At 39.3% G+C, this 12,500-nt stretch overlaps 1 protein-coding gene across 1 annotated transcript in view; it reads right to left on the bottom strand.

Annotated features, from left to right (window-relative positions):
- The window catches only part of LOC128244412 (uncharacterized), a 25,815-nt gene that overhangs the window by 3,693 nt on the left and 9,622 nt on the right, over positions 1–12,500 (bottom strand). The window contains exons 12-14 of the mRNA XM_052962421.1: positions 3,584–3,744; positions 1,598–1,675; positions 114–212 (exon numbers count right to left, since the gene is read on the bottom strand). Of these exons, the coding sequence (XP_052818381.1) occupies positions 114–212; positions 1,598–1,675; positions 3,584–3,744 (338 nt within the window). The remainder of the gene's footprint in view (positions 1–113; positions 213–1,597; positions 1,676–3,583; positions 3,745–12,500) is intronic.

Genomic DNA, 12,500 nt, shown 5'->3' with positions numbered 1-12,500 from the left:
TCCCAACTTGAAATGTATCATGTTTAGCAATAGAACTGTCTTTCTTTATCGATTGAAATATGTATTTGCTATACTGGCATGTGTATCAGTGGCCGCATGTATCCGTGCGTTACCTGAGGGTACGATAAGCCTGTTGGCAAAGTCTGTGGACTTTTTCACGAGAACCTCTAGCGCCTCGTCTATCTTGTTTACCACAACTGTCTTCATTGGACCTGCAAGGGAAACACACAATATCATTCTGATCATTTATCCCACAGAAGTACAGGGATCTACAAGGGGTCACACTCATTCCGTAATTATAGATCAATTGTCCCACAGAAGTACAGGGACCTACAAGGGGACACACTCATTCCGTAAATATAGATCAATTGTCCCACAGAAGTACAAGAACCTACAAGGGGAACACACTCATTCCGTAATTATAGATCATTTATTCCACAGAAGTACAGAAACATACAAGGGGTCACACTTATTCCGTAATTATAGATCAATTGTCCCACAGAAGTACAGGAACCTACAAGGGGTCACACTTATTCCGTAATTATAGATCAATTGTCCCACAGAAGTACAGGGATCTACATGGAGAACACACTCATTCCGTAAATATAGATCAATTGTCCCACAGAAGTACAGGGATCTACAAGGGGTCACACTTATTCCGTAATTATAGATCAATTGTCCCACAGAAGTACAGGGATCTACAAGGGGTCACACTCATTCCGTAAATATAGATCAATTGTCCCACAGAAGTACAGGGATCTACAAGGGGTCACACTCATTCCGTAATTATATATCAATTGTCCCACAGAAGTACAGGGATCTACAAGGGGTCACACTCATTCTGTAATTATAGATCAATTGTCCCACAGAAGTACAGGGATCTACAAGGGGTCACACTCATTCCGTAAATATAGATCAATTGTCCCACAGAAGTACAGGGATCTACCGATCAATTGTCCCACAGAAGTACAGGGATCTACAAGGGGTCACACTCATTCCGTAAATATAGATCAATTGTCCCACAGAAGTACAGGGATCTACAAGGGGTCACACTTATTCCGTCATTACAGATCAATTGTCCCACATAAGGACAGGGATCTACAAGGGGAACACACTCATTCCGTAAATATAGATCAATTGTCCCACAGAAGTACAGGGATCTACAAGGGGTCACACTTATTCCGTAATTATAGATCAATTGTCCCACAGAAGTACAGGAACCTACAAGGGGTCACACTTATTCCGTAATTATTAAGTACAGGGACCTGCGACAAGTGTAGCGAAGAGAAATAGAGTGAACATTGCGTCAAAGCCCTCTTTCTTTAGATAGAGCTCAGATTTGTGACAGGGTATGGGTCCATGATTACGATTAGCCTGAAGGTCGAGTCTGGACTCAAAGATGGGATCAGTTGCACTCGCGACTATAAGGGTTATAACTCATGTACAGCGGAGCGAGTACTATACTTTTTACACGGCATGTCGTCAAAGCAATAGCGAAAATTACTGAAACATGGATATTATTAGAACTTAGCGTGAAATTAAAATAAGAAACGAACAGAAGAGCCGTGAATGTATATCTTAGAATTTATTCACTCACCTAGATGGATGGTCAGAACTGGTCCGTATACCTTCGACCATTCAAGCGCTTGCTGTGGAAGGTCATTTAACGTTAATTCTAAAATAAAAAAAAGTTGAACAGAGTGAGATTATAAGTATCTTCCAAAGCTGAGAGTGTAAGATAGGTTCATCCCGACCCGAGCGTAGGGTGTTTTGAGGCAACGCGAAAACTTTTTTCTTCTTCACAGGACATTGCGACAGGTAAACACTGAAAGTTTACCTGTCGCACCAAATTTTTACCTGTCGCAATGTTACAAACAGTATTCAGTTACATCAGCCTAAACCTTGATTTTAAGCCTCTTTTTTAAATAAGTTTTGTAAATCCCCATTATAACAGGTTTAGATCTTTTTGGTTAGATTTGTCCTACAGAACTATAATAAATTACAAAAAAAGCCAAACATCATGTAAAAAAAATCAATATTCGGATCTTATAAATGTCATAATTTTTTTCTTCCCTAGCCTCCCAAAAAAAACTCATATCTGGTTCGTCTACCCATGGAACAGCTAGATCGTACTCTTTTAATTCATCTTTAAATTAAAGATACAGTACGGTTATAAAATGTAACGAATTGTACTACAAGTCAAACTCAGGCACAACATTTATGCAAAAACGAAAGTAGTGTTCTTGTTATTGGCAATGTTAAACAGAGCGGAAAGAAAGTCAGCTCGGTATATTAATCATCATATTTAAATTAACACGATTGCCGGGAACCACTTCGCCGAAAATAAATACATACGGAATTTTGTAATTTCCGAACATTTCCGTAAAATAAAAGTATTAGAGGACGAGCTGAAATCGGAACCTTATGCGTTTTATCAGCTTTTACGGCATTCGGAGCTCCTCGGCCATTTTATCGAAAACAATGGCCGAGGAGTTCCGAATGCTTTTACGGAAACATGTCGAAACGGGGTTTACAAATAGTGATACACAGATTAACACGCTGAATAATCATGATATAATAGTTAAAAATAACTCTGAACATTTATTTTGAAACTGAAAATAAATTTTCCGAAAATTAAACGGTGCTGACTTTAATTTCTCACCGGACATTGTGACCGACCAAAACAAAAGTTTCGTCGGTCAAAATGGAAATATACCGGACATGTCCGATTGTCCGACGGACATTCGCATTGTCTATGTTTTGAGGAAACGAGGTTTACCGAGTTTCCGCAAAACAGCCTGCACGAGCGTTCGAATGAACCTACCTTACACGAGCGAATACGCTTTTTCTACCATCTCAGTGAAACAAAATTTAGTAAAAACTGTATTTCTTGCTGGACCTCTTTTGTACGTAGTGAAAATAAATGCGTATGAATGCGTGTGATAATTCGTGGTTGTGATGGATATGCGCGCAGTGATTTAGATTATGTTAATAGTCAAATCGTTATTTTAATAGTTCTGAGGAGAGTGAAGCATTATTTCTTGAAAGGTGCGTGAAAACTTTCTTATGGTGACATTTGAAACGAGAAATAAATAATTAGCATTCTAAATACAAGACATGGTTTCAATGATGCTACAGACGACAGTCTTTAACCAGGGAGGTAATTACAATGTGATGACCATTAAAAAGGAGTTCCATACGGGTTCTTGTTTTATCTTTGCCCATGGGCATTATAAGAATTTCTAGCATGGTTAAATTTTCGGATCTACTTATCTGGGTGGAAGAAACACATATATGCGATAGGTGGGTTAGGGGTGTGGTCAGAAACTATACCTATGTTGATAAAGATATTTAAAATTTCTAAACTCGATTTATATGAAGAAAAATATCAAAGGTGCCGTATGATAGAGTGGATATATCGATGTTTTGTAGCTGCAACATGTTTCAATATAAAATTAAATTAAGTTGAAACAAGTATGCAACGCGAGAACTCTTATAGTAGTGTGGCTTAGATATCTTGATCGATTAAAGAAATCATGCAAAATAAAATGAAAAAATAAAATTTCAGTGGTGTTTTCCTTACTGTAAGCATGTCCCAGCAGGGGGAGCGCGATGCCTGGGCGGGGCGGGTAGTTATAGCGCATGCGCCTGAGCAGCCAGAAGGAGAAGAGGCCCGCTACCAGGGCAACCAGGCCCGTCGTGATAGGAGAGGAAGGCAGGTACGCCTCCACCGACATAGTTAGTCTGGAATATTACAAGCGCTGTTTATTCACTTGGTTACGGTTCCATATGGAAGATGCATCACATGAAACCGTGATTTGTCATTCACATATTTTCTGAACAATTTTAAAATAAGCCTTGTACTAAAATTGTTTTATGTTGAAAATCTACATCAAAAGGGATTTTAGTGTGTTTTTATCATAAACATGCAATAAGCAATACTGCACCACATGTAAAATTTAAAAATAAACCACTCGTAATGGATAATATATATAAGACACATTCATATCATGAATAGCTTTCTTTTTAATATTTCACATTTCAAATTTGCCTGTTACCTTTATACCGGATACCATTATGTTTGGGAAAACATTTATATACATCTTACGTATATATGTAACAGTACAAATATTACTTGGCGGCAACAGAGCAATCTTACTGTACCCTATTTGCCTTTATTAAACATAAATCTGATGAGAACATGTTAAATAGAAACGGTTTGTCTTTAAATATTCCAGTCTCGTTTAATAACTTATGAACGTGACAGAAACTATGATAGATGAATACAGTAAATATTACAATTAATATTAATGAATTGTTGAAAACTGTACAGAAAGTAAGTGCGTTTAATTAAATGCTGTTCTGTGACTTATTAATGAGCATCATTTTACGAAATTCTATTCTTTTACACATTATCAAAAATCGTAAAAACAGTATTTCAACGAAAAATTATTCCGTAGTACAGTAGTCAGTGTTTCCAGTAAGAGCCTCACTTTATTTACTAAATGGTGATCTTACCTTTCAGATGTATCAGCAAGAAAATTCCAAGTTATAATGACAACGAAATGTTCAGTCTTGTTTATATACGCATTTGCATCCTGCCGCAAATAAACAACAAGCTAGATCATGACATGACCTTTAAATTATGCATGACTCAGTCAATATGATTCTTTTAGTAGTTCATACTTGTACACCGCATGTCACGCGCTAGATCCTTCCAGTCGTGTTTCGATGTTTACAAGACAATGATACTTTTTAAAGAATATTTCCACAATGATTACACATAACAATACTTATAGACACAAAATACACAATAAATGCAACCAAACAGGCTCGAAAGCAAACAATCGAATAGCTGGTTCAATCAATATTGAGGACCTGCCTGTGACATCAAGCACATAACTATAAGCACATAACTATAACACAGATCAACATTGAGCACAGAATATAAAATAAGCGGTGAAAATCAAGCACAGAACTAATTAAACATAGTTCAACATCGAACACAGAATATAATTTAGAATAAACGGTGAAAATCAGGCACACTTTTGTTTCGTTTTCTTTTGTTTGCATCATCTGAACATTTAATTCTATAAATACAATCGACTCAAAATAAAGTTTCAAGTATGGGAATGTGCATTTTATTTAAAATGCAGGAGTAGATTCATTTACGTAGGGATTTTCCAACTACGACTTAATTCCTTTACAACGTGATACTTGCATGATAGGTCGAACAACGATGGTGAAATGAAATATCTTTTTATTTATCTAAATAATTAAATTATATGACATCAAAACATTTTGATACTGATTGTGACTTTGTAAGATGGAATCTCATGATAGGAAATGATAATCTTAATATTTAGATGATAGCCAGGCGCGAAGCTAGGGCCAGTTTTGGAAAATGCATATGGATGCCTAACCCTTTCATCCCCTACCCCCTCCCCCCGGCCCCCGTTTTTATTTCAAATTCAGTTATTTTGGTATGACAAAAACTTCGACCTGTCAAAATTTCATTACGCAACTGCGTTTTTGCGTGCAGTCAGCTACGCGCCTGACAGCAGCAGCTGTAGCAGTATAAGTTGTAGAAATGGTGGAATCAGCAGCAGCAGCAGCAGTAGCAACAGGAGCAGCAGCATCGGGGTAGTAGTAGTAGTAGCAGCAGCAGCAGCAGCAGCAGCAGCAGCAGCAGTAGCAGTAGCAGTAGCAGTAGCAGTAGCAGTAGTAGCAGCAGCAGCAGCAGCAGAAGCAGCAGCAGCAGTAGTAGTTGCAGTAGTAGTAGTATAAAGTGTAATGCTAAAAGCCCTTAATTGCTCATCTAACCTCAAATCATTGAGCATTGGGTGCGGGGAAGGGTCCGGCTCATGAGCAATTTTAAAGTACGATATATGATACATTTGAGATTATGTTTACTTTATAAAACACATGAATGATAAATCAAATACAAATCTCCAAATTTAAATTGGGATTAAATTCAACTGAATGACTAGGTCGAGAAATATGCTATTATACACCGCAGTAACCTGAACTTAGTCAGGCGAACAATTTGGCCCCCAGAATGAACTGATGGTGAAAGGATTGAAAACAATACTATTATTGTAATACTTCATTATCAAAGGTAAATTAAAAATAAAATTAATTTCAGACTATACGGACAATTTTAAAACACATTTATTATGCAGTCCAATTCTGCATGTCTGAGTTAGAATGGAATTGAGATATTTCTGTAATACGTCCTGAAATATATGCTAATCTTTTTGATTTCACTTAGGTATATTTTACAAATAAAACCATGGTAATATATCTGGGTTTTTTTCCATACACTTAATGAATAGCAAGTATCAATTGAATTGGTGCAAGGTAATAAAGCCAGCAATATATATCCCGACATACACGTTTTCTCTTATCGGCTTTAAATTTATTATTCATGACAGTAGCACTATTTTTGTACAAGCATTGTTTATAGCATTGATTGTACAAGCAATGCAGCCTGATATTGATTGTCTTCTTGTATATAAAACATAACGTTCCAAGTTTATGTATGTACTTATTGCCAACCAGAATAAACGGTTTTACAAGATACAAGATACAAGAATCTTTATTTAAAGCCGTGTATGTGTTAGCAAAACACATTAGTTCAATGAGCTATTTTCAAACATGAATAACAGACATACATAACATATAAAAAAAAAATAACAATGAGTTTGTGACCTGGAAAATACCCATATATGTTATGGCGGAATGGAGTTTAAACTGTCGAAATAAAATAAAAAGAGCGTCGTGCAGAGTATTTGGTTGGCAAAGCTTAACTATTTCACCAGGCACGACAACCCCTTTTAGTGGGGATCGAACTTTTCCAACTTCTGTTCAATAAACTTTAAAATTTGTACGTTACCACTAATTGCAGACTGAATATTGCAAATACGATTTGTATGCATCTAAATGCTAATATCACATGAGTATTTCAATATCATGATACAATACATAATATAATAAGGTAAAAAAGCTTAAAAACCAAAGTAGCCATTTTCTCTTCTTAAAATGTGTAGAAAAATCTAATGCATCTAAACCAATTTGAGTTATTTTCTTTCCTAACACATTTGTCGACCCCACGGTTATAAAAACAAAGAAGATACGAAGATACCGCACCTGTCCACTAGTCAAAAGGACATGCAAGGCCTGTATCCACTAGACAACGGATATGCGAGGCATCTCTCCACTAGAGCACGAAGATACCGCACCTGTCTCCATAAGTCAAAAGGACATGCAAAGCCTGTATTTACTAGACCACGGATATGCGAGGCATCTCATCACTAGACCAAGGACATGCAAGGCCTGTATCCACTAGACCACGGATATGCGAGGCATCTCGTCACTAGACCAAGGACATGCAAGGCCTGTATCCACTAGACCACGGATATGCGAGGCATCTCTCCACACTGGACCAAGGACATGCAAAGCCTGTATCCACTAGACCACGGATATGCGAGGCATCTCTCCACTGGACCAAGGACATGCAAGGCCTGTATCCACTAGACCACGGATATGCGAGGCATCTCATCACTAGACCAAGGACATGCAAGGCCTGTATCCACTAGACCACGGATATGCGAGGCATCTCTCCACACTGGACCAAGGACATGCAAAGCCTGTATCCACTAGACCACGGATATGCGAGGCATCTCTCCACTGGACCAAGGACATGCAAGGCCTGTATCCACTAGACCACGGATATGCGAGGCATCTCTCCACTGGACCAAGGACATGCAAAGCCTGTATCCACTAGACCACGGATATGCGAGGCATCTCGTCACTAGACCAATGACATGCAAGGCCTGTCTCCACTAGACCACGGATATGCGAGGCATCTCTCCACACTGGACCAAGGACATGCAAAGCCTGTATCCACTAGACCACGGATATGCGAGGCATCTCTCCACTGGACCAAGGACATGCAAGGCCTGTATCCGCTAGACCACGGATATGCGAGGCATCTCTCCACTGGACCAAGGACATGCAAGGCCTGTATCTACTAGACCACGGATATGCGAGGCATCTCTCCACTGGACCAAGGACATGCAAGGCCTGTATCCACTAGACCACGGATATGCGAGGCATCTCATCACTAGACCAAGGACATGCAAGGCCTGTATCCACTAGACCACGGATATGCGAGGCATCTCATCACTAGACCAAGGACATGCAAGGCCTGTATCCACTAGACCACGGATATGCGAGGCATCTCATCACTAGACCAAGGACATGCAAGGCCTGTATCCACTAGACCACGGATATGCGAGGCATCTCATCACTAGACCAAGGACATGCAAGGCCTGTATCTACTAGACCACGGATATGCGAGGCATCTCTCCACACTGGACCAAGGACATGCAAAGCCTGTATCCACTAGACCACGGATATGCGAGGCATCTCTCCACTGGACCAAGGACATGCAAGGCCTGTATCCACTAGACCACGGATATGCGAGGCATCTCATCACTAGACCAAGGACATGCAAGGCCTGTATCCACTAGACCACGGATATGCGAGGCTTCTCTCCACTGGACCACGGATATGCGAGGCATCTCTCCACTAGACCACGGATATGCGAGGCATCTCTCCACTAGACCACGGATTTGCAAGTCACCTCTCCATAAGACCAGGGAAATGCGAGGCCTGTTTCTACTAGACCAAGGACTTGCAAGGCATGTCTCCACTATACCACGGAGTGGCAGCACCTTTCTCAATCAGTCAAAAGAACATGCAATGCTTATCTCAACTAGACCAGGACATGCGGGCCTGCTTCTACTATCCAAGGACATGAGGGCCTCTCTCCACTAAACCAAGGACATGCGTGGCCTGTCTGTACGTGACCAGGGACTTGCGAGCCCTGTCTTAAATTGACCACGGACATGTAAGTCAAGTCTCCACTATACCACGGAGACGCGAAGCATGGTCCACAAGACCACGGAGATGCGAGGCATGGTCATTTAGACCACGGAGATGCAAGACATGTCCCTACTAGTTCAAGGACATGCAAGACCAATCTTAACTAGACCACGGACATGCAAGGCATATCTCCAGTAGAACACACAAATGGTGGCCTGTCTCCACTAGACCACGAACAAGCAAGGCCTGTCTCTGATAGACAACGGCATCGGGAGGCCAGTCTTCACTATACCATGGACAATTGGCGGACATACGAGGCCTTTGTCCACTAGACCACGGAGATGCGAGGCCTGTCTCCACGAATCCACGGACATGCGAATAATGTCTTCACTAGGCCACGGACATGCGATTCATGTCTACACTAGACAAGGGAGATGCGAGGCATGCCTCCGCTAGGCCACGGAGATAGATGGCAAGTCTCCACAAGACCACGGAGACTTAAGGCATGTCTACACTAGACCACGGACCAGGCATGTTCGCATTAGAGCACGGGAATGCGAGACATGTCTGACCATGGAAATAAATGGCATGTTTTCACTGGAGCACGGACATGCTATGCATGTTTCCAGGAGACCACGGAAAACTGAGGCATTTCTCCAGTAGACTACGGATATGTATGTTTGCACTAGACCACGCAGATGGGAGGCATGTCTACATTAGACAACGGACATGCGAGGCATTTCTCCAGTAGACCACGGATATGCGATGCAAGTTTGCACTGGAATACGCAGATGCGAAGCATGTCTTCAATGGACCACGGAGATGCGAGTTATTTCTCCTGTAGACCACGGATATACGATGCATATTTGCACTGGAACACGCAGATGCGAAGCATGTCTCCACTCGACCACGGAGATGCGAGTTATTTCTCCAGTAGACCACGGATATGCGATGCAAGTTTGCACTGGAACACGCAGATGCGAAGCATGTCTCCACTGGACCACGGAGATGCGAGTTATTTCTCCTGTAGACCACGGATATACGATGCATATTTGCACTGGAACACGCAGATGCGAAGCATGTCTCCACTCGACCACGGAGATGCGAGTTATTTCTCCAGTAGACCACGGATATGCGATGCAAGTTTGCACTGGAACACGCAGATGCGAAGCATGTCTCCACTAGACCACGCAGATGCGAGGCATGTCTCCACTAGACCACGCATAGATTAGACGCATTTTTCTTGCGTTTATGCTGTATGAACACAGGAGGGCACGCAATCTTCTTGAGCTCTTGCTCGCTTGCCGTACTGCTTTCATGAATGAATCCAACATAAACGCAACATGAATGCGAACAATTACATATTTACGTATCAAATGATTATTCATTACGATAACATATACGTAGTATCTTTATTAGTTGAGTATTTGTTATAACAGTAAAGTAACCGACGACATACGTTTGTATAAAGAGGATCTCAAATTCGTGTTTATTTTGTATCGAATTTATTTTATTCATTTTAAAACGATAAAAACGAGGGTCTGTGGAGTTTTTATCGTTATTTTAATTGACGAGTTTAATAAATTTGATACAAAATAAATACGAATTTTGGATTTTAATTATAACATAACTCATTTACGCTCAAAATCTAGATCAAAGTTTCATCAATACACATCTTTGTCATAATGCGAAGAATTTGCATTGTGTGTTATTAGGATGCTTCATCCGCAGGAAAGAAAATAACGCGACATAAAAACATTTAATCAACATTAAAAAAACATAAATCATGTCACAATTATCAACTGATTTTCAAAGGTTTCTCTTAAAAACAACAAAAGTGCATATTTCAATCCATTTAAATCAAGCACATCAATAACAAGAGCAATATCATAACTGCGTGACGTCATTAGTAATCTCGCAAGTATGTGCATGTCATTTGGTGTTGAAGTTCAAAAGAACATAAGTCAGCGTCCCAATCGTGCGATCCGCTTTGTAGCTGGACGATTACCGCATGGATTCTTGTCAATTTGATAGATGTGCACAAAGACATTACCTCCGTGAATGGAGCACAATAAATGTTGTAAAATCCACCAGAAAAAGTGGGATTTTATGTGGAATCAGTGACTGTGAGAGTAACTGTCTGAACTTGAATGTTGCTGGTAAACTGCCTTGCTATGAGCGTTTTGAAAGGAAGTAGACTGTCATTGGAGTACAGGAAATCATTCTAAAAATGCCGTCCATGTTTCTTTTTTAATTATGTTTAGCCTAGACGTCATTCACAACAAATTTAAAAAACACTGTTTATGAAATAAATTCCTAAATTTGTATCCATTACCATATCCATTTTGCAAATTCACAAGCTATTTCTTCAAAATAGTCCTTTTTAATGCCTGATTTCAGTTGACAGACACTTTCTTATTACCCAAAAGAAAATGGTTACACACAACTATATTTTTAGGTTTTAATCTGCAGTATTATTTATAAAATTGAACATTAATTGTCACATAATATATATTTATATATTAAATTTAACAAAAGACTAAAATAAGACTAAATATTGAAATAAACCTAAGTATGTATACCACGCCGGGTAATCATTGGAGCCATAACATTTTGTTATGTGTTGAAAATGCTCCAACGCGTCTTTCGTTATAGTGCCAATGAGTGGAATATGGATGTAAACAGTGAGTATGGTTTCTTATTTTTCATTTTTAGAGGTTTATACGAGTTAATTTAACGATTTGGAGAATGTAGTTCCACATAGGAATGGCCATGAGTTGTTCTAAATGTAAAAGATCTGAATAAAATTTAATATCTGATCGTCTAGAACTTGCATAACTTGCTAGACGTGAGTGTTGACAACGTAAAAATCTGGACTTTCGTGAGAATTGTCCACATGCCTTAGGTTTAAGCATTTTCTTTACATGTGTGTGTTTTTTTATTGACAAAAGGTTGCCGCGTTACAAATTATAGAAATTTATTTGTTATACTTGCTGCACTACGCTCGATTTTCTGAACGTTGTGGTGCCAATGAATAGGTTGTGGTGCTCATGAATATAATTTAGTAGGAAACGAATTGTGAAAAAACTGAAGCAATTTCATACCATGAAAATTAACAATGTACTGAATTAATATCATTTTCGATCCTTTTAAAGTAAATTTTTGGAAATTACCATTTAAGTGGAATTGATAAAAGCACGTAATGGCAGAACATTGTTCTTTGCTTTTTTCCGACTAGAGTACGTTTTTGACGTCAAACTTAAAGATGATAGGAGGTGCGTGGAGGTAAAAAAATCTATATTGCACTTCTAACCTACTGACGACACATAAACTCCATTTTTGTCAAAAAATACCAGACAAGCTTATGAAGAACATGCAACGTGTTGTTGGAATCATGACGTTTTCTGATCAATAAATTGAGTGACATATTTAGCAATGACATGTAGTTGTCATATATGTATATGTCTTTTAATTGCTGTAAAACATAACCGATACTCATTGCAAAACAGGTTCAAAGCGAGCTCATTGCAAGAAGGAGAAAGGTCGGCAATTGTTCCTAAAAACTGCTTTTCGTCATAACCAAATAGGTTTTGCTTTTCGTCATAACAAAA

This window comes from Mya arenaria, chromosome 8, assembly GCF_026914265.1.
Source record: "Mya arenaria isolate MELC-2E11 chromosome 8, ASM2691426v1".
NCBI classification, from domain to species: Eukaryota; Metazoa; Mollusca; class Bivalvia; order Myida; family Myidae; genus Mya; species Mya arenaria.
Note: the sequence above shows the minus strand (reverse complement) of the source record. Positions and strands in the feature narration are given on the sequence as shown.